The following is a 24,003-nucleotide window of genomic DNA, read 5'->3' on the forward strand; positions in this document are numbered from 1 at the left end:
GTTAATTTTGTCTTAAAACCTTCCAGTAAATGCAACCTAGTTTTACCACAATAGCCACCAGCAGGCATGGACAATTATTTTAACAATGCTGATTCTTGAGTTTTGTAGTATATTATGGAATGTAGTCCAGTTAAATATCTGGTTTCAGTATGTCTAAGGAATACAAGAGAGGTTAATTTCTGCTTAAGTAGTACCGCTTAAAGGCATGTATTCTTTTAGTATGTAAGATGAAATAGTACCTTGAGTTTAAATAGAGTGCATTTAGGCATTGTACAAACCTGAAAGTTTTCTTCCACTACATTATTGAAATCAATGGAGCAGCTCATTTCTCATTCTGAAATGTGCACACTAATATTTAGTTTCATTTTTTGTGGATAATATTAAGCACTTAACTTTGAAGTGTCTGAAAGTTGTGTCAACTAAATTGATACTATTCAGGATGGTGGAATATCCTCAAAATATACATGTGTGTGGGCTTGCCTAGATTGCTATGTTTCATAGTTAATCTTCTGTCTTTTGCGGTGCTTATGATGTGAGGGGCGCACAAAAGGCGTTGCTGTCGATTTAGTTTTCCTCTGTAGCCATTTTATTATTTTGGTGTATTGGTTATGAAGATACTACTATCTCCTTGTAAATCACTACTCTGTATTTTATGCATGCTCTGTAACTTGATTTTTTTTAAGTTATTGATTTGGAATATATTCACATTCTAATAAACAGTTATAGGGGGACTATTTAAAAAATCTTTAAAAAAAGAATGTTAGAAAACAAGTATTTGTCAAAGATGTCTGTGTTTTTTAAATTTTTAAAAATGTTATTGAAGTATAGTTGATTTACAGTGCTATGTTAATTTCTCCTATACAGCAAAGTGACTCATATATATATATATATATATATATGCATATATATGTATATTCCATATTCTTTTCCATTATGGTTTATCACAGGATATTGAACATAGTTCCCTGTAATGTATAGTAGAACCTTGTTGCCTATCCATTGTGTATATAATAGTTATTATCTACTAATCTCAAACTCCCAATCCTTCCCTCCCTATCCCTGCTTTGGAAAACACAAGTTTATTCTCTATGTCTATGAGTCTGTTTCTGTTTCATAAATATGTTCATTGTATTTGTCTTTCTCTTTCTCACTTCACTAATAACGATAATAGGATGATTATCTCTATTTCCACTCATGTATGCTGCAAAGGACATTATTTCATTCTTTTTAGGGCTTCCCTCATTGCTCAGTTGGTAGAGAATCTGCCTGCAATGAAAGAGACCCTGGTTTGATTCCTGGGTCTAGATGATCTGCTGGAGAAGGGATAGGCTACCTACTCCAATATTCTTGGGCTTCCTTTGTGGCTCAGCTGGTAAAGAATCTGCCTGCAATGTGAGAGACCTGGGTTTGATCCCTGGGTTGGGAAGATCCCAACCTGGAAAGGGAAAGATCTAGAAAAGGTAAAGACTACCCACTCCAGTATTCTGGCCTGGAGAATTCCATGGATTAAGTCCATGGGGTCACAAAGAGCCAGGCATGACTGAACGACTTTCACTTTCATTCTTTTTATGCCTGACTAATATTCCATTGTATAAATATATATATATATATTCCATGTTTTGTTTATTCATCTTTTAATGAACATTTAGGTTGTTCCCATGTTTTGGCTATTGTAAGTAGTGCTACAATGAACACTGGGGCCCTTGTACTTTTTTAAATTTAGTTTTGTCTAGGTTTAGGCTTCTCTCATAGCTCAGTTGGTAAAGAATCTGCCTATAATGCAAAAGACCTGGATTCGATTCCTGGGTCAGGAAGATCCCCTGGGGAAAGGATAGACTACCACTCCAGTATTCTTGGGCTTCTCTTGTGGCAATGTGGGAGACCTGGGTTCAATCCCTGGGTTGGGAAGATCCCCTGGAGAAGGGAAAGGCTACCCACTCCAGTATCCTGGCCTGGAGAATTCCATGGACTACAGTTCATGGGGTCAGAAAGAGTCTGACATGACTGAGTGACTTTCACTTTCACTTTCAGGAATAGACCCAGGACTAGGATTGCTGGATCATATGGCAACTTTAGCTTTACTTTTTTAAAGAGCTGTTTTCCATAGTGGGATCACCAATTTACATTCCCACCATGAATGTAGGAGGGTTCCCTATTCCCCACTCCCTCTCCAGCATTTATTATTTATAGACTTTTTAATGATGTCCATTCTGACTGGTATGGGGTGATATCTCATTGTAGTTTTGATTTGCATTTCTCTAATTCTCTAATAATTAGCAATGATGAGCATCTTTTCAGGTGTCTATTGGCCATCTGGATGTCTTCTCTGAAGAATTGTCTATTTAGGTCTTCTGCCCATTTTTCAATTGAGGTTTTTTTATTTTCATTTTTTAGTGTTGTTTTATTGAGTTGTAGGAGTTATTTGTATATTTTGAAATTAAGTTTTTGTTTGTCACATCATTTGCAAATATTTTCTTCCAGTCTGTAAGGTTGTTCAAGTGTGTCTTTATTAGGTAAAATGGGAACTTTATTTAAATTTTTATGAGTTTAAAACAGAAAACACATGACTTGTCTTTAAATTTTACCACTTCCTACACTTGGTCCTTGATGACTCATTCAATAAAAATGCTCTAATTCAATAAGGCAAAAAATCATAATGCTATTATTTTAGAAGTTTAGTTTTGCCTTTAAAATCTAATGGAATGTTAAATGTGAACAAAAACGGAAGTCTGGATATTTAAATAAATCCTTATTGCTTGTGCATTATAAAAATCAAAGTTTTCTGATAGCATCATTAAACTCTATGCCCTTGTGATCATCATGTTATTCTTGGAGCATTGTTTTTGGCACAGCTCCCAGTAGGGTTAACATTAACATGAGTAGTTTCTGTTTTGACATTTTATGGTATGAGGATGCAGGTATGGAAGAATAATTTTGGCATTAAAGCCAAGGTATTCAAATTTATTGCTCTTTTATCAGCAAATGCATGCCTGTCAGTATATGTTGGCTGTGATAAAATTCTTCAACATTTAGAGAATGACAGTATGGGTAAGAAAATTGGGCCATTAATCCAAGATATGTGTATATCTTTCATTATGGAAATAAATGTATTGAAGTTCAGAATAATCATAAATGTTATTAGCTTCCCCATGTAAATTTGACATCAGCAAGTAAGAACTTTTGTACAAGTAAAATTATATGTTTTATGTGGTAAATGAGAAAGTATAATTTTACAGATTAAGTTTAAATTTTAGTAAGTCATTTCAATTAATTTTGTGTTGTTCTACTCAGTGTAAACCCAGAAGATTCACATAGAAAACTTTGCATAAATGTAATCAAATGTAAAATGTAATCAAATCAGTGGAGCGTCAATCCTATAAAACTACTGGCCACACATAAAATCTGTTGGCAAAAGATAATTGTAAATATTGTCTTATCAATTGATGAAATTAGGCCTTGAGATACATTAAAAATGCAAAGAATGAAATGAGACTCATACAGAGGAGGAAAACTAATTATCCCTTTACCCCTCTAAGTTTTTGGCTGAACTTCAAGAATAAAAGATTAACATGAGGAAAAAAACCCAGGTTTAATTATGTATGTAAGTAGTATGGTAGCCTCACAAAGATATAACTCAGAAGGCAGCCAGAATATTGAAATTTGTATGCAGTCCTGACCCAAGGTGTTTAAGGGTCTAGGGCTTCAAAGGGTAAGGCAGAGAGGTGGGGGTGGGTGGGATTTACTGGAAGATGAGAGGAGGCAATGTTTGATAAAGAAAGCTTACTCTGCCATGGATATGGGTCTCATGGGTGAGAAAGTTATCCCTGGTAATAGCTCTCTTCCTGGTACAGTCCCTCTTTCTAATGTAAATTTTGTTTATAAATGTAGATTTCCCTTACAAATGGAGAACTTTTTTCTGTTTTCAGATTTTCTCCTGTCTGCAGTTTTTCCAAATAATCACTATGCAAAAGAGGCATATTTTAGCATGGCTTATTCTATTACCCCTCACTTCATAACAGCCTCTATAAAGTGCCGTTACAAAACAGAGTAGCCAGTGGGAATTTGCTGTATGGCACAGGGAACCCAAAATCAGTGCCCTGTCACAACCTAGAGGGGTGGGATGGGGAGGGAGGTGGCGAGGAGGTTTAAGAGGGAGGGGGCATGTGTACACCTATGGCTGACTCCTGTTGATGTATGGCAAAAACCATCACAATATTGTAAAGTAATTATCCTCCAATTAAAAATAAAGTAAAATTTAAAAAGAAGAACAATGTATGGATCATACTTTACTAAATAAATATTTCTATATTTAAAAAATAAAGCAACAACACAATTCAGCTGAGTAAATTTTAAAGTCCTTACTGCTATGCTAAGTCACATCAATCTTGTCTGACTCTTTGTGACCCTATGAACCATAGCCTACCAGGCTCCTTTGTCCATGGGCTTCTCCAGGCAAGAATATTGGAGTGGGTTGCCATGCCCTCCTCCAGGGTATCATCCCAACCCAGGAATTAAAGCTGTGTCTCCTGCATTGGCAGGTGTGTTTTTTACCACTAGTGCCACCTGGGAAGATCTTACTGGCTTTCAGCAATTCATCAGCTAGTCAGCATTCAGTCTAGCACAGATAAAGGAGCTCTGAAGAGGTATACAGGGCAAGAGATGTTTATAGGCAGAAGGGGGCAAGAACAGGAAGTTAAACTGAGGCAGTGAGAGGGAACATAATAAGTCATCCCCAAATGTCCCACTTTGGTATGAGAATTGTTTTGAGCAGATGGCAGTTGAGAACCAGCAGACTCATGAAAAGCTTTCTAGCTCTCCCTTAAATGCCTAAAAGAATTTAGGTGGGGGGCCTGTACCAGGAAGGGAGCTATTACTAGAAAACACTTTTTACATCAGAAAGACTGATTTGCATGGCATGGCATGGCACAGGCTTGTTTACCAACATTTATACGTCCTATCTTCCTGTGAATTTTTTTCCTCCTTGAAGCCCCAGATTCCTACCTCCTTCTCCTTAGCTCAGGATGGTATGTAAGCCTTAACTGCCTGACTACCTTTGAGTGTTCATGTCTTTGTGGGGCTCCCATAAGGGTTTCCCTTGTGGCTCAGCTGGTAAAGAATCTGCCTGCAATGCTGGAGACCTGGGTTCAGTCCCTGGGTTGGGAAGATCCCCTGGAGAAGGGAAAAGCTACCCATTCCAGTATTCTGGCCTGGAGAATTCCATGGACTCTATAGTCATCCCAACCCAGGGATGAAACCTGTGTCTCCTGCATTGGCAGGTGTGTTCTTTACCGCTAGTGCCACCTGGGAAGATCTTACTGGCTTTCAGCAATTCATCAGCTAGTCAGCATTAAGTCTAGCACAGAGAAAGGAGCTCTGAAGAGGTATACAGGGCAAGAGATGCCGCAGAGTCAGACACAACTGAGCGACTTTCACTTCACTTCACAGTTATGTAGTTAAATTTGTTTTGTTCCCTATTAATCTGTCCTATGTCAATTTGATTGTTAGACAAGCTGACAAATTTAGAAGGGAAGAAAGAAAAAATTTTCTGCCCTTATAGCAAAAAAAAAAAAAAAAAAAAAGATTAGTTATTCCAAGTTTACTTTCCTTTAGGGGATGGCAGGCCTGTCAGGCAAGTGACCTAACTAGTGCTGATCAGGTGATTCCTGATTGACTGGTTTACAGTTCCATTTCTGGGGGAGCCAAAACTAATTCAGTCTTGATTTGGTGGCATGGGGTTTAGTATAGGCAGCTCCATTGGGGGCTTGTTGCCTTGCCTTTAACAATGCAAAAATGCATTCTTCAGCCTCAATTTGTTACTGAGGGCCTACTCTCTGGTGAGCACTGGGGAATATTCAAATGAATACCCTGTGGTCTCCCTCTTCAAGCAACTCTCAGTTCTGTGGTTCCCTGATAGTTTTCCTTAGGCTCTCAGTTGCATTTGATAGAAGTGACTATTTTCTCCTCAAATCCTGTCTTGGCTTTGCATGCAAGGAAGTATTACAGTTTCTTCATAAGTCTCTGAGTTGTTGTCTTTGTTTTACCTCTAGGATTTCAAGTTATTGGGGCATCATCTCACTGAGTTCTTACATAGGCTTTAGTGTGGCTACTTCTAGGTAGTGGTGTACCATTATAATTAGATTTTATTTAAACCTATGGTAATTCCAGTGTAATGAAGATTCATAGGGATAATGTAAATGCAGACGGGAAATGAGAAGAGAAGAAATGACATTTATTTTCCAAACAAAGGAGCTTTATGTTTGTAGCGTGATTTCTTCCAGTAGCTTTTTCTGGCCCTGGGCCACAGCAAACTTGACAACTCGGGAGCCATGCTGTCTGCCTCACCTCCCACAAACAGGCCCTACCTCTTTTCATTCATCTGTGTTATCTTCAAGGTTTGAGCTTTCAGCATAATCTTTCTGCTTTTTCTTTTTCCCACTTGTCAGTAGTTACAGGACTGTAAGCTGCTGAGGGTGTTTATAGAGTTAAATACTAGATCTGGCATTCTCTGTAAAATGCTAATGGTAAATTCTCTGTTAAATGCTTATAGTAAGCAGTGTTCGCTGCTCACTAAATGAGTTAGTGACACCCAAAATCCTACTGAGAAACACTCCTGCTATAATTATATTAGAGGTCTATAAAGTGGTTCTTGTAATACTGTACATGTATATGAAGACTTTTGATAAAAGTATTTCAAGAAATGTGACAGTGGAGAAAATACTATAAAATATGATAAAGTATATACATATATATTCTTTTAAATGTATAAAATAATATAAGTAGATATTTGCCATTTCAGGTACTACAAGTTTATATAATCAAAGAGTCTGTAATTTTTGGATATACTCTGGAAAAATAGGTGATGGTTTATGTTATTCTAATATATTAAGGCATATGTGGTGATAAGCATTCAATGAACATAGGGTAACTAATGATCTATCTAATTAATGTTTTATTGTGTTCAAACTTTTTGCAAGTATTTTTCAGTTTTATAATATTATAAAACAATAAAATGGTCTTGACAGTAGGGTCCAAGTCATATAACTCTCTATGTCCCATTAGCATGTAAATGTGTATGTGTATGGTTACAGACACTTAGTAAGTTATTTCTCATTATTAATTCTCTGAAGGAGACATTATATGCACATTTCATTGGTAAGGGAAGTTTTAAATTTATATAAGTTTTAAATTTAAAAAATAAATTCAGTACATATATAAATTATATGACATTGAAATAATTTCATTAAAGTTCACATGCAAGTGATAGATGGATGTGAGTATTCTATAATAATTTGTTTTTTCTTTTTTTTTATTTTAGAGCTCAAGGAGCTTGTATTTCTCATGTACTGCCAGAATTTCTACTTGAACCAGAAGATTACAAGAAGTGGATTGAAATTACGGTAAGGGAATTTAATTTCTGAGAAATTATTGAATTCACTATTATTGAATTTACTGGTTTTTGGCTTAGAATCCTTGATTTTTTTATTTATGAAATATATGAAATATCCCAAGGATTACGCCTCTCCAGACAGTATGTGTGTGTGTGTTTAGATATATATATACATATATATATGCATATATATATGCATATATCAGCATGGTCTATGATCTATGATACTCATATATATATTTCAGCATATATATATGCTGAGATATATATATATCTCAGTTCAGTTCAGTCAGTTAGTCATGTCCAACTGCGACCCCATGAATTGAAGTACGCAAGGCCTCCCTGTCCATCATCAACTCCCGGAGTTCACTCAAACTCACATCCATTGAGTCAGTGATGCCATCCAGCCATCTCATCCTCTGTCGTCCCCTTCTCCTCATGTCCCCAATCCCTCCCAGCATCAGAGTCTTTTCCAATGAGTCAACTCTTCACATGAGGTGGCCAAAGTACTGGAGTTTCAGCTTTAGCATCATTCCTTCCAAAGAAATCCCAGGGCTGATCTCCTTCAGAATGGACTGGTTGGATCTCCTTGCAGTCCGAGGGACTCTCAAGAGTCTTCTCCAACACCACAGTTCAAAAGCATCAATTCTTTGGCACTCAGCTTTCTTTACAGTCCAACTCTCACATCCATACATGACCACTGGAAAAACCATAGCCTTGACTAGACGGACCACTGTGGACAAAGTAATGTCTCTGCTTTTCAATATGCTATCTAGGTTGGTCATAACTTTCCTTCTAAGGAGTAAGCATCTTTTAATTTCATGACTGTAGCCACCATCTGCAGTGATTTTGGAGCCCCCAAAAATAAGGTCTGACACTGTTTCCACTGTTTCCCCATCTATTTCCCATGAAGTGATGGGACTAGATGCCATGATATTCGTTTTCTGAATGTTGAGCTTTAAGCCAACTTTTTCACTCTCCACTTTCACTTTCATCAAGAGGCTCTTTAGTTTCTCTTCACTTTCTACCATAAGGGTGGTGTCATCTGCATATCTGAGGTTATTGATATTTCTCCCAGTAATCTTGATTCCAGCTTGTGCTTCTCCCAGCCCAGCATTTCCCATGATGTACTCTGCATAGAAGTTAAATAAGCAGGGTGACAATATACAGCCTTGACGTACTCCTTTTCCTATTTGGAACCAGTCTGTGGTTCCATGTCCTGTTCTAACTGTTGCTTCCTGACCTGCATATAGGTTTCTTAAGAGGCAGGTCAGGTGGTCTGGTATTCCCATCTCTCTCAGAATTTTCCACAGTTTGTTGTGATCCACATAGTCAAAGGCTTTGGCATAGTCCATAAAGCAGAAATAGATGTTTTTCTGGAACTCTCTTGCTTTTTCATGATCCAGCAGATATTGGCAATTTGATCTCTGGTTCCTCTGCCTTTTCTAAAACCAGCTTAAACATCTGGAAGTTCACGGTTCACATACTGCTGAAGCCTGGCTTGCAGGATTTTGAGCATTACTTTACTAGTGTGTGAGATGAGTGCAGTTGTGCAGTAGTTTGAGCATTCTTTTGCATTACCTTTCTTTGGAATTGGAATGAAAACTGACCTTTTCCAGTCCTGTAGCCACTGCTGAGTTTTCCAAATTTGCTGGCATATTGAGTGCAGCACTTTAGCAGCATCATCTTTTAGGATTTGAAATAGCTGAACTGGAATTCCATCACCTCCACTAGCTTTGTTCGTAGTGATGCTTTCTAAGGCCCACTTGACTTCACATTCCAGGATGTCTGGCTCTAGGTGAGTGATCACACCATCGTGATTATCCGGGTCGTGAAGATCTTTTTTGTATAGTTCTTCCGTGTATTCTTGCCACCTCTTCTTAATATCTTCTGGTTCTGTTAGGTCCATACCATTTCTGTCCTTTATCGAGCCCATCTTTGCATGAAATGTTCCCTTGGTATCTCTAATTTTCTTGAAGAGTTCTCTAGTCTTTCCCATTCTGTTGTTTTCCTCTATTTCTTTGCATTGATTGCTGAGGAAGGCTTTCTTATCTCTTTGCTATTCTTTGGAATTCTGAATTCAGATGCTTATATCTTTCCTTTTCTCCTTTGCTTTTCGCTTCTCTTCTTTTCACAGCTATTTGTAAGGCCTCCCCAGACAGCCATTTTTTATTTGTCTAAAAATCTCTGTGGAGTTCTCATGCAAAATAGATTACATGGCTTTCTTAAATATACAGGTGATTGCTTCTTTTAAGGGACTTAGGAATGAAGAATGGTCTGTACTTATGTAAATTTTTTTTAAAAAATAGTTGTTTAGAATATATATCTTTCAAAGAAAATATTGGTTTATTTTCCCTGACAATTGCCACTTCCCTTCTTCAGTTTTAGTGGAGAATAGGGAGAAATTTAGCAAGATACTCATTTTTTTCGAATTGTGCAATTCATTTTATGGAGACCTGTTGAGAAGAGGAATTGTCTTGAGTAGTCTGTAGGCATTGAGGAAACTCTCTGTTAGTTGTAACACTGTTACTATAGTCACCACATGATGTTAACACAAGATCCAGAGGCCTGTTCTTCAGCACTCTGCTGAGTTCCAGTGGCTTCCTCCAAAGGGTTTGGCTCTTTGGGGGAGGTTCAAAATTCAGAATAATTTTGCATCTCATTTGACATCACTGACTTGATGGACATGAGTTTGAGCAAGCTTTGGGAGCTGATGATGGACAGGGAAGCCTGGCATGCTGCAGTCCATGGGATGGCAAAGAATCAGACAAATACTGAGCAACTGAACTGACTGAACTGCCACTTTTGCCACAGAGTGACCTATCAGGTACAATAAATGAGTAACTCTATGACCTCAAATAGAGGCTGTGAGTTCTAGAAAGCTATCTATGTTGATAGTTTCTGTTACTGGCACATGGAGAGTTGGAAATCTGGATGAATGGGTATAAAGGACATGTAAAGAAAATGTATATATATATATATGCTAAGTAATTAAAACTTTGGATTTACATTTCTCTTGCATTATAATTAATATTTTAATATATTATTTTTTGTAGTCTTCCACTAGTATCTCAGCCAAGTTTTCCCATATACCTAAGGGAAAGCCTTCTGTTGTTATAGATATGACAGACTTTGAAGCCTGGAGTAAACGATCATGGACTGATGTATTCCTTCAGATATACAAGGTAATTGTTTTGGGTTTTTTTTGTTGTTGTTGATTTATATGAATAGTGTATTAGTTAAGGTTCAGGTAATGCTGCTGTAAAAAAACACAGTGGCCCAAATAAGATCAAATAATTATTTTTCTTTCTCATGAAATTGTGGAGAAGTGGTTTAGAAACAGTAGATGACTCTTCCATCCTCAGTACTGGACTTTCATTTCTGGACCCACTTCTCAGAACAGGGAATTGCAGATAGAAGAGTAGAAAACAAGTAAATACTTTTTAAGGATATCATCTGAAAAGGGCTTCATTTCCATTTCATGTTCCACTGGGCAAAATTTGGTCATATGGCTGCACCTAACTTCAAGGGAAGTTGAAAAACATAGTCTCAAATTTGACGTGAAGTGAAGTGAAAGTTGCTCAGTCGTATCTGACTCTTTTTGACCCCATGGACTATACAGTCCATGGAATTCTCTGGGACTGAACACTGGAGTGGGTAGTCTTTCCTTTCTCCAGGGGATCTTCCGAGCCCAGGGATCGAACCCAGGTCTCCTGCATTGCAAGTGGACTCTTTACCAGCTGAGCCACAAGGGAGGCCCAAGAATACTGGAATGGGTAGCCTATCCCTCCTCAGTGGATTCCTGACCCAGGAATCGAACCAGGGTCTCTTGCATTGCGGGTGGATTCTTTACCAACTGAGCTATCAGGGAAACCCCCTAAATTTGATAAGTACAGGCATTTTCTAGTACCTAAAAAAGGAAAGATTAAAGAATAGATGTTGATGAAAATTATGGTATCTGCCTCTAATGCTTAGTTCAGTTCAGTTCACTTCAGTCTCTCAGTTGTGTCCTACTCTTTGCAACCCCATGGACTGTAGCACACCAGGCTTCCCTGTCCATCACCAAGTCCTGGAGTTTACTCAAACTCATGTCCATTGAGTCGATGATGCCATCCAACCATCTCATCCTCTGCTGTCTCCTTCTCCTCCTGCCTTCAATCTTTCCCAGCATCATCAAATGAGTCAGTTCTTTGCATCAGGTGGCCAAAGTATTGCAATTTCAGCTTCAGCATCAGTCCTCCCAATGAATATTCAGGATTGATTACCTCTATGATGGACTGGTTGGATTTCCTTGCAGTCCAAGGGACTTTCAAGAGTTTTCTTCATCACTACAGTTCAAGTGGGTAGATTAACATAGCATAGCATAAATATTGCACCTTCATAAAAACATAGCATAAATATCATACCTTCACACCCTATGTCTTTATTACTTCAACAAGTACTGTTTTCAGTCTTCTGGAATGATTTCCTAGGTTTTCAGATATGGTTCTGTGAATCTTGCCCACTAAAAACAATGATGGCTTTTGCTCTGTCCTCATAGATTGCAACCACAGATAGGGTGTACTGTAGGGTAGGAAGTTAAGATGAGGAAGAAATCAAATAGAAGCAGCAGTCAGTCACTCAAAGGAAAAGATGCAATTAAAATCCGAATAATGAGTAGTATATGTGAGACTCTTGTCACAAATGCTTTTTAAATGTTATGATCTTGTTTACTCTTTATAACCAGTAATCCCCAGTTTAGAAATAAGGAAAGGTTAGCATGCATACATACTTTTTTCCAAGATTATCTGATGTAGGTTTCTGCTTTCTTCCTTATTGTTCTCTACTGGGGAGCAATAGCCCAGGGCCCCTCTTGTTGCCCTCTGGCACTCTGAATCCCTCCACTGCAGCTAGCCCCCTAGGCCTACCCTCTACAGAGTTTGTTGTGCTCTTTGATTCCCAGTTATTCCCCCATCTCTACCTTTTCTTCCCCCGGCAACCTGCCCCGTCTATCTTGCTGGATGTCAAGAGGAGAAATCCTGTATTTTTTTTAGTAGTTCCCACAAGAATGATGGGGGTATTAGTGACTCTCACCCAAAGATAGATTTGGAGTGTGGGGGGGGAAGCTGTCTTCTTTACTTTCTTAACTCCAGCCTGCATCATATATAATTTTGTCTACTGATAAAAGGAGCAACTCCAAAACAGAAGAGCTGCATATAGTTTATGGACAAACTAGTCCTACTCTTGGTTGTAGGCTTCGTTCAACACCCATTCATTTATTCACTCCCGCATGCATTCATGTATATGTCTAATTGATTTAACCCATCTTCCCCAAGTAAAAGTCTATCAATTTAGATACCATGTATCACTTGTGAACTCAAAACTTAATAGTGTGCCTGCTACATAGTAGATGCTCAACAAATATTTGTTGAATGAATTTATTCAACAGCTATTATGATCCAGGTACTATACTAGACCCTGGGGGTATAAAAGTAAACTTGATATAGCCTGTCTTTTCAAGGATTTTGTGTTTTGGAGTGTGTAAGCAATTAAATAAATATAATTACAAGAAACTATGACAAATGTTATGACAAGGTAAACCCAAAGAACTAAGGATGAGTACACATAGAGAGGAACCTAACTTGCCTGTGCCTTGGAGAAGGTTTCTAGGAAAAAAATGAATTTAAACTGAGCCCTGAACAATGAGGAGGATTTGGCAGGCAAGGTGAGACATACTTTAGAGAGAAAGATAATACAATTTGTGTGACAGAGGTAATAGATGAGTTTTATTGGAGAATGAGGCAATAACGTTTTTCAAGATAATGGAAATTCAAAGTGGAAATGCCTGGGGTTTGATAGAGAATTGTATATTCTGAGGAATAAACACAGTATGGCTGGGACTAAGAGGAGTAGACTATGAGCACAGTCAGAAAATAGATCGTGGTTGACTTCATAAGTCAAACTAAGGCATCTGAACTTCATGGATTTTAGCACAAGGTCAATACAGAAATCTTGAAGGATTTTAAACACAAGATTGACATAATCAGTTTTGCATTCTATAGAAATCACTCTGGTACACTATGAAAACTGGGATTTTTTTTTTAAATTATTGAAGTACAGTTGATTAACAATGTTATGTTAGTTGCAGGTGTACAGCAAAGTGAGATCTATATATATATATATATATACACACACACACACACACACACATATATATACACACAGACATACATACATACACACACACACACATAATTTCTTTTTCAGATTCTTTCCCCTTATAGGTTAGTATAAAATATTGGGTATAGTTTCCTGTGCTATACGGTAGGTCCTTGTTGGTTATCTACCTTATGTATAGTTGTGTGTATATGTTAATCCTATCCTAATTTATCCTCCCCCCCTTCCCCCCTTGGTAACCATAAGCTTGTTTTCTATGTCTGTGGCTCTATTTCTGTTCTGAATATAAGTTCATGTATATTATTTGTTTCTTAGATTTCACGTGTAAATAATATTATCTAATATTCATCTTTCTCTGCCTAACTTCATTTAGCATTATACTCTCTAGGTCCATCCATGTTGCTGCAAATAGCATTATTTTGTTCTTTTTTGTTGCTGAATAATATTCCATTATGTTCCATATAATATTCCATGTCTTCTTTATCTATTCATCTGTTGATGGACATATATGTTTCCATGTTTTGACTATTGTGACTTGTGCTGATACTGAGAATACTTGTGGTAGTAGGAAAGATGAGAAAAGAGCGGCTTTCATAAATAATAGGCATAGAAATGAGGAATTGGTGAATGACAATAACTTATGGAAGTGAAGGAGACAGAGGAGTCAAAGACCACAGTGAGCTTTTGGCTTGGGTGACTGAGTGGAATTTGTTCCCAGTCACTGAAAGACAAGACAAGGGATGTTAATAGGATTTTGTTCAGGGAAGAGAGAGGGACATAGCCAGAGAGCATGATAAATTAATTTCTGTCCTGCTGTATCATGGTGCTATGTGTAATTACCAGATGGGTTGATCCTTTTGTCTGGAAACTGATCTGAATTGGCAGCATGTAGTTGAGATTCTTCACTGATTCAGTGATAGACTCATAGGCATGGATGGTTGCCCTATAGACCATCTGTAGAGCAGTGTTTCTCCACAGATTGTATCTGAAGCATGTAGCTCTCAGCACTCTATTAAATCAGTAGTGGATTGACAGTTTCACTTTAAAAAAGCAAGCAGCATTGTTGAGATGTTTCACAAGTTAGAAATAGAAGACTGTGGTTTTCACACAAATCCCTTTAGTTTTTAATTGTCTGTTTCCTATAGCTCATACATGCACCTTAAGAATGCCTTTGTCATTTCTTCTTTGCTAATAGTTTAGATAAGAGGATATAGCTTGTCTTAACCAATTTGATTTTATGTCATTTGGTTATTTTTGCTTGTTAAATTTGCATGTTTAGTTGTTGCCATTTCCTTGCTTTATATTCCCAATTCACAAAAATGTGTTGATAACTTAAAAATGGGTCTCTGAAGCATAAGAGAAGTGAAAACAATAAGAGAAACACTTAAACTCAGAATGATCTTCTAAATATAAACTCTATTACGTAAAGAGGGCTTTCATGTAATATAAAGGATGAATCTGTATGTGCTATAAGAATTGAATGTCATATTTCTACAAAAGAACCTGGAAAATAAAAAGGTGATCAGATGTATAACTGAATAATAAGTTTAATTATACTGTTTATTCATTTGTTCCCAGTGTATTATCTGTCAGAAAGGTTGTTTTTTTTTTTTAATAGTACACAGTTCTGTCAAATATATTGATATTTTTAAACTAAGAGCAATGATCTTTCCGGTTAATTAAACACATTTTCCCCAAACCAATTTAAAATCTCCCTATAATAAAATAGGAATACTTGTTAGTAAAGGAGGCAAGATACCAATTATACCGAAACATTATTCAGAATTATATACCTCTGTAGAAAATAAACAAAAATGGTGCAAGGGATCATATTGCTGAAGAATATTTTAAATGAGCTTCAATAAAATATGATTGGCATGAAAGCAAAATTGGTGAAATTCTTTTATTAAATAAATTTGCAGGATGGCCCATAATGTCACTGGAATGCAATGTGGAAACACAATTATTCTCACATGCAGTAACAGACATTGCAGTTTATTTGGATATAGCCATGTAGAGGGAATATATGAATAACTCTCCACATCTGTAATAAGTATATAGTCACCCCTGGATATTGAAGGGTGATTGATTTTAGGATCCCCCACAGAAACCAAAATGTGAGCATGCTCAAGTCTTTTATATACAATGGTATGATATTTGCATAAAACCCAGGCACATTCTCCTATATACTTTAAATCTCCCATATACTTAAAATTATCTCTAGATTACTTATCATACCTAATGCAATATAAATGCCCTGTAAGTTGTTGTGAATACAGTTTAAATGTTATATAAATAGTTGTCAGCATGGGACAAATTGAATTTTTTGCTTTTTGTATTAATAATTTTGAATATTTTCTATCTGTGGTTGGTTGAATTTAAGGATGTGGAACCCACAATGGGGAACCAGTGGATATGAAGGGTCGACTGTATGTGCAAGAAGTATATGATGACATTTTCTTCTCTTTATCAGAGAAAGTCCATGCTTTATGTAGAGTGATCCTTTGTTATTTAAAGATTAATTTGTAAGATTCCTAGAGAAAATCCATCAGTGGTGAATATTAATAGAGAATGAGTCATTGGTCACAAGAAGAAAAGGTGTTGCAAATGAACTCTTATTCATAGGGAAATGTGGGATTAAAAATATGCCTCTGTCATGAATACAGTGTAAAAGGAAATAGAAAAAAAGTTATGAACACTGTCAAAATAGCACTACTGAGTTAAATATTTTTATTGTGACCTCTGTGAATTTAACAGCCTTCTTTCCAATGTTGAGATGTACTAGTTTTGCAGGGAAGGTCACTCTCATGCATTATTCCAATAAGAGTGAGATTAAAATTAATATAGCACTGATGTTTTTCTGTATATCCATTTCCATTTTAAATGACTGGCTCAAATGACACATCAAGTTATGCATTCCATGTCCTGGATATGCTGTACATATATCTATAGCATTTGAGATGGTTTTTAATGTGGTACAAATTACTAGGCATTAAGAATTTGTTTCCAAAGATTTATGTATGTATCTTCTCATCTGACTGTTAATTCCTATCTCTTAATATCCTTTGTAATAAACAGTTCTGAGTTATTTGAGCTCTCTCACAAATTAATTAAACCCAAAGAAGGGGTTGTTGGAACCTCCAACAGATAGCCCATTAGTCAGAAGCACAGGTAGTGACCTGGGCTTGTGATTGACATCTGAAGTGGAGGACAGTCTTATGAGACAGCTCTGTTAACCTGTGGGCTCTGATGCACCCTTTGCATACATGGTGTCAGACTCGAGTTGAACTGTAGGACATCCAGTTGATGCCAGAGAATTGCTTGGTGGTATCTGTTTACTCTCTGCTTGGTAGTATTTATTCTCTAAATACTAATTTTTACTTTGCCATTCCAGTAGTAAAAATTATCTCTCTCTCTTTTACCCAAATTTCAGGTTCTGGTATTATCCCGAATTGTACCATATAGCATCAGTAATCTGCCCCCTGTATATATGCAAAATTCACCAAAAGTCAATGCTTATTTTGCATCCAGCAACATATATTCTGATCCTGAAAGGATTCTGCTTAGCTGGATGAACACAAATTATGAGAACACCCGACATGTTATTTGGAAAAACTGTCAAAAAGGTGAGAATTTTTTTTGCTTTAATTATCACAGATTGTAGTCTGAGAATATGCAAGGAACCATAGAACTGAACGCAGAATCCGTGGATTCTAGACCCGAGTGCAGCATGTATTCTGTTCTACAAGTAGGATGTCCTATAACATTTTCAAGACCAGTTTCCTTATATGTGTCAGGGAGGGGAAAGTTCTTCTCTACTTGTCTTGAATTCTTGTGGCTGGACTAATAATAAAATTAACACAAGACAGATTTAACAAGAGAATAACAAAATTTAATCACGTGCATGAAGGTCTCATAGAAATGGGACCTAAAAAGTGGTCAAAGCACAAACCTTTTATACTTTTTAGACAAAGAAGCAATAAATTTGTGAGGAATTGACAGGACAAAGAAACTTAGGCTTTGGGTCCTTAATTAGTGAGGAATCTGAACAGAGTGTGGGTTTGAGGTAGTCAGTTAAAAAAAGTAACAAGGTTTGTCCAAACAGGCTTCCCTACCCAGATTCCCCGTCGCTGGTGGTAAGGGTGTCCTTCTGCCTCCAGAGGCAGGGAGAGCATCTTACACATGAAAGATTTACCTTCTGCTTTCAGGGAGACAAGCGGTGGGAGGATCAAAGTGTCCCTCTTTCATTGGCTGTTTCTTAAGTAATTTAAATTCAGAATAATCAGTATGCATTGAGGCACATTTTGGAACAGCCTGCCCTGGGCCCCAACAAATTTAAAATGGAAATAATAAAAGATGCATCTTTAATTTATTTTGAAGAATAAATGATAAAAATTATGTAAAAATGCTCTAGAAATGAAAGATCGTCTTAATAACGCTGATGGTATTTTCAGCTCTATAAAGTATTAAATTTAGTTGGCACTATTGAAACTTTGTATGTTATTAGTTGAGATCAAGTGAAACCTGACTAGACAGTGTCTTACATCTATCTCATTGTGATGGTCATGTTGGAAATCACTAAGTGTGAATTTTGAGGAGGTAGGTCATATTAGGTCCATATACCAAGACCAAGGCAAGTAGGTGATCATAGATAGACCTATTTCAGTGTTCAGGTGGACACTCCCTGGTTCTACTCTTGAGTAGTAAGACTTCATACATTTCTAACCCGAGAGCCTTACATTCTTTGAAAAATTTCCAATTGGCTAGTATAGCTGTGCATTCTTTTCTTCATCATAAGCATTGCTTGTCTTGAGAAAATGATATGTGCACTTTGGTTGTTTCTTTGACTTCCATTCAGCTCCCCTCTTCCAAGTACATACAAACCTGTCATATTCAGAATGGGTTTTGTTTTATTTTTTATACAGAATCCTCAGAGTTTAATCTAAACTTTAGCTAGGAAAGATTAAAAGTGTGATTTAAAATGAGACTTTGAATTAAAGTTGCTCTGAACTTAAAGGCATTACTTTGTAAACATAATTACATCAAGATAGAAAAAGATATATTGATACATTAGTATTAGAGAACAGTAACCATTAATATTTTATTACCTTCCAATTGACATGCTGATAATATCAAGCAATTTCCCTTGAAACTGCAATTTAATAAGATTCACATCTTATAAACATGTATTTGACCTGTTCAAAAATGTAAAAATAAAACAACAACAAGGTGTAAATAGTTTGAATACTGAGGAGTAACACTTTAACCTAGTGTTATAAAATATATACGTACATTAGAAATTAATATGTTCTTTTGTTATAAAATTATTATGGTTCTATTTTTACCAACAGAATGGTATACACAAGTTGCTTTCAAGGAGTTTGCTGCATTTTTTAGAATAATGCATTATGGGCACTGGCCTAGTTCCTGCTTTTTAAAACACTGAGTCTCATGCCTTTGCAAAGCCCTTGCACTTCCTGTTCCCTCTGCTTGGAGCTTTATTTTCTTGGATATCTTCACGATTCCTTAGCCCACTTCACTCAAGATCCTGCTCAAATATCATATTATCTGAGAAGCTCTCCCAGTACCCTCTCTAAATTAGCACCTCCTTCAGTCCTTCTCTTTCTTGCTTCATTCTTCTCAATGGTGTTGATCCCCAGAAATATTTATACCCTGCCTCCTCCTGGAGAATGTGACCTTCTTAACAGAAACAATCTCTTCTATTTTGTTGTTCACTGCTGCTTTCTCTGAAAATTGCATGGAAAACAAAAGATATCAAATACTGTTTGGGAAATTAAATAAATGAATGAAAGAATGAGAGCATAAAGGGACACACTCAGGTTTTATATATTTCTCTATCCTATTCCAGACAACTGAGTGTATATTAAGCTACTAGTGTGTACCTTCTAGAACCAATGTGAATATCAGATTGAATGGTTGAGTTAGAAGGGAACACTTTCCATGTTCAGTGAGTGAAGAAGTGAAGTCGCTCAGTTGTGTCCGACTCTTTGCGACCCCATGGACTGTAGACTATTAGGCTCCTCTGTCTGCAGGATTTTTGAGGCAAGAAGGCTGGAGTGGGTTGCCATCTAAGTACAGCTCGGCCTGGTTAATAACTGTGGAGGTCCACGAGAAGGAGCTCTGTGAAGGACTCCGCTTAAGTTAACTTGGACTGAGAAAAAGTCATACTCAGTATCCCAGATTTTAAATTTTCAACATTGACGCTCCACTCATCCCCACTCCATTGATAAATTCTCACCATGGTTGCAACTTGGTGCAGTGGTATTGTGGAGGGTAGATGGATAGACTCTACCTCACACCTTATGATTAAGAAACTATGAGGGTGGGGCCTAGCAATCTGTGTTTTAAAAAACCTGCCATGTGATTCTGATGCACTCTAAGGGATGAAGCAGTTAGGCCATAGTAACACAAAAAGCAATCGGTGCTTTTAAATTGTTCATAGAACGGTTTTTATTTACCAATTATATTTGAAAAAGAAATCCCTTCTATAAACAGCAATTCCTTTGAAGTAAATAATGACTCACTGGAGAAGACCCTGATGCTGGGAAAGATTGAAGACGGGAGGAGAAGGAGACGACAGAGGATGGGATGATTGGATGGCATCACCGATGCACTGGACATGAGTTTGAATAGGCTCCAGGAGTTGGTGATGGATAGGGAAGCCTGGCATGCTGCAGTCTGTGGGGTCACAGAGTCGGGCATGACTGAGAGACTAAACTGAACTGAAATAATGACTGAAAGGAAAAAAAAGTGAAAGTCTCTCAGTCATGTCCATCTCCGACTCTTTGTGACCCTGTGGCCTGTAGCTTGCCAGGATCTTCTGTCCATGGAATTCTCCAGGCAAGAATACTGGAGTGGGTTGCCATTCCCTTCTCCAGGGAATCTTTCCAACCCAGGGAACAAATCCAGGTCTCCTGCATTGTAGGCATATTCTTTACTTTCTGAGTCACCACGGAGGCCCCAAAATAATGACTGAAAACTTCCCCATATTAATGTCAGACATCACACCACAGATCTGGGAAGCTCAGGGTAAATGTCCCAAAACCTTTATACCTAGGCATATTATATTCCAATTGCAGAAAAATTAAAGAAAACATCTTGAAAAAAAGCCAAAGGAAAAACACCTAACCTGTAGACAGACAAAGATAAGAATTATATCCAGCTTCTCGGAAATCATTCATTCAGGAAGAATGTGGAGTGAAATATTTAAACTGAAAAGGAGAAACCTTGCAGAGAATAGATAGTGGGCCTTGCTTACACACTTTTTGGGTAAACTGATCAGTTGGCAGCTTGTAGAGTCAAACTTAAGGACAGTGTGTCCTTGATCAACCTGAGGAGGCAACAAATAAAGACTATTTTAGTTGATTATGGATTTCTCAGAAACTCTTGAGAGTTTAGCATTGGAACTGACATGACAGGTTGTATGCTTATTAGATACCTGCTGTGGTTTTTCTTTCAGTATCTTCACCTCAGGACAGGTCTGCTACATTTCTGTCATTAGTATTTTTTTTTAATCAGTTTATTTAAACAAAACAAAAACCAGCCATCTATTTTACTTCTTTATCCCTCTCTTGTAATCACATCTGTTTTCTGTGTCCATGAGTTTTTTTTTTTTTTTTCGCTGTTGTTCTTGTTGTTTTAGATTCTATATACAAGGGAGATCATATGGTATTTGTCTTACTCTGTCTGACTTACATTATTTATCATAATATCTTCAAAGCCCATCTGTGTTGTGACAAATGGAAAACTTTCTCTCTCTTTTTTTTTAAATGGCTGAATAACATTCCATTGTGTATGTGTGTGTGTGTGTGTGTGTATGCCACAATTTCTTTATTCATTTATCCATTAATGGACATCTAGGTTGTTTCCATGTTTTAGATATGATAAATAATGCTGCAATGAACAGAGGAGTGCATATATCTTTTCAAAGTAGTGTTTTCATTTTTTTAGATAAATACTCAGAAGTGAACTTGCTGGACTGTATGATAGTTCTATTTTTAGCTTTTTTTTGAGGACCCTCTATATTGTTTTACATAGTGGTTGCATCAATGTACAGTCCTACTAACAGTGCACCTTCCCTTTTCTCTACATCCTCACCAACACTTATTATTTCCTGTCTTTTTGATAGTAGCCATTCCAACAGGTGTGAGGCCATATCTCATTGTAATTTTTGGTTTGCATTTCATTGATGGTTAGTGATGCTGAGCGCATGTACCTGTTGGTCATCTGTATGCCTTCTTTGGAAAAATATCTGTTTAGGTCTTCTGCCCATTTTGCAGTAGAATTCTTTGTTTGTTTGTTTGCCAATGACTTGTATGGATTTTTAAAATATATATATATATATTTTTTGGATATAAGCCCCTTATCAGATACATGATTTGCAATTATTTTCTCCCATCCAGTAGGTCTCCCATTCAGTCTTTTCATTTTGTTGATGATTTCCTTTGCTGCACTCTCTTATTAGAATTTCTTTGCTATGATGGAATGGAGAGAGACAAGACAAATAGGGAATCTTCCTCTTGCTACAGGAAGGCATGTTGGAGAGTAGTGAGTAGTAAAGTTGGAATCAGATGACCTAGAGCCTCAGCCACCTGATAAGCTATGAATATCAGAACAGTGCTTTAGGATTTCATTCTTTTAGCCTTGGAGAGTCATGCGAGATGGCTGAGCTGGTGACTCCTATGATAAAATAGGCATCTGGTCTGGCAGCAGCAAGTCCGTGGATTGAAGTGCATCATCGTCACATGCTTTTGAGCAGTGCACCTGAATTCAACACCGAGGGCACACTGACATATCTTAACCCTGGACTTGCTATGAATTTGTCCAAGAGCACATGCTACCAGGCAATCCGTTCATTCTCTAATTATAGATGGTTTCTGGGAGCCACTATTTTTAAAAAGGAATAAAAAGAGACATGCCCATTCTGTGTTTGAAAATCCCTAACACAGGAGGATTTGTTCTAAGTGTTGTGAAAGTCAAAAAGCTTTTTTCAAGTGATAGGTGGACACCTGTCTCATGTATATCAGGGACCTTTTTAGTGCTTGCCAGGAGGTAGTGAATTTGCTTTTATACACTCATCCTTCTGCCTTCTGTTCCCAGTAATGCTTTGTATTATATATACTTAAGCGCTTTTATCATTAACACTTTAGTTGAGGTTCTTTCATGGATGAACTGTATTTTACACCTTAATGATAGTATCTTCTTCAATAGATCATGCCTATGATCAAGTATCCCCTATGTCATCCCTTTGGACCCTTTGCTTCAACTGCTACATTTGATTGCTAATGAGAATTTTATCATCCTGTAATCACCTGGTGATTTTGAGAGCAGCAATGGACCATTTTGTAGCATAAAGTGTAATATCTAACAGGACTAAGTACTTTCATTTTGCTACACTTTCAACAAAATCCACAAATTGGAGCATTTTGAATTGTCTGTTCAAAGGAGCTTTGTTCTACAGAATGATGTCTTATTATTTAAGCCATGCTTATTTCAACATTTTTTGATGAAGTAACAATTGTAGTTCTTATGAATGAAAAATACAGTTTTTTTATTCTATTTACTTTGGTGGAACAGAGTTATAACTATGTTTGGCAATAATTGTATTTTATGTACCATCTAAAGGTGCCCCTGATTTCTTTATTTTGTGCTAGTTTAAGTAAACAATGTGTGCGTGTATGCTAAGTTGCTTCAGTTGTGTCCAACTCTGTGCAACCCTTTGGAATCTGCGCATGGGATTTTCCAGACAAGAAAACTGGAGTGAGTTGCCATTTCCTACTCCAGGAGGTCTCCTGCATTGGCAGGCAGGTTCTTTACCACTAGCACCACCTGGGAAGCCCAAAGTAAACAATATTCAGTACATATTTGAGAGATTGTATTGGTCTTATAATAATGCTCCCTGTTCTTAAAACTAATGTGATCATGACATCTTAAATTTTTACGTATTGATTGTTTCAAATGTGCCGAATGTTCAACTTCATTAAACCAGAAAACAATTATTCTTTACGAAGAAGTTTACATTTTTCCCAGACATTTCAAATTAGCCCTTTAATATTTATCGTTAAATATTTATCATCACGATGGTGTGATCAATCACCTAGAGCCAGACATCCTGGAATGTGAAGTCAAGCAGGCCTTAGTAAGCATCACTACCAACAAAGCTAGTATAGGTGATGGAATTCCAGTTGAGCTATTTCAAATCCTGAAAAATGATGCCGTGAATGTGCTGCACTCAATACGCCAGCAAATTTGGAAAACTCAGCAGTGGCCACAGGACTGGAAAAGGTCAGTTTTCATTCCAATCCCAAAGAAAGGCAATGCCAAAGAATGCTCAAACTACCACACAATTGCATTCATCTCACATGCTAGTAAAGTAATGCTTCAAATTCTCCAAGCCGGGCTTCAGCAATACATGAACTATGAACTTCCAGATGTTCAAG

The 24,003-nt window shown here is 37.1% G+C and overlaps 1 protein-coding gene across 1 annotated transcript in view; it reads left to right on the top strand.

Annotated features, from left to right (window-relative positions):
- The window catches only part of CFAP47 (cilia and flagella associated protein 47), a 388,870-nt gene that overhangs the window by 175,950 nt on the left and 188,917 nt on the right, over positions 1 to 24,003 (top strand). Inside the window, exons 13-15 of the mRNA XM_018043692.1 lie at positions 7,316 to 7,397; positions 10,444 to 10,572; positions 16,977 to 17,169. Of these exons, the coding sequence (XP_017899181.1) occupies positions 7,316 to 7,397; positions 10,444 to 10,572; positions 16,977 to 17,169 (404 nt within the window). The remainder of the gene's footprint in view (positions 1 to 7,315; positions 7,398 to 10,443; positions 10,573 to 16,976; positions 17,170 to 24,003) is intronic.

The sequence above is a fragment of the Capra hircus genome (genome assembly GCF_001704415.2).
Source record: "Capra hircus breed San Clemente chromosome X unlocalized genomic scaffold, ASM170441v1, whole genome shotgun sequence".
NCBI lineage: Eukaryota > Metazoa > Chordata > Mammalia > Artiodactyla > Bovidae > Capra > Capra hircus.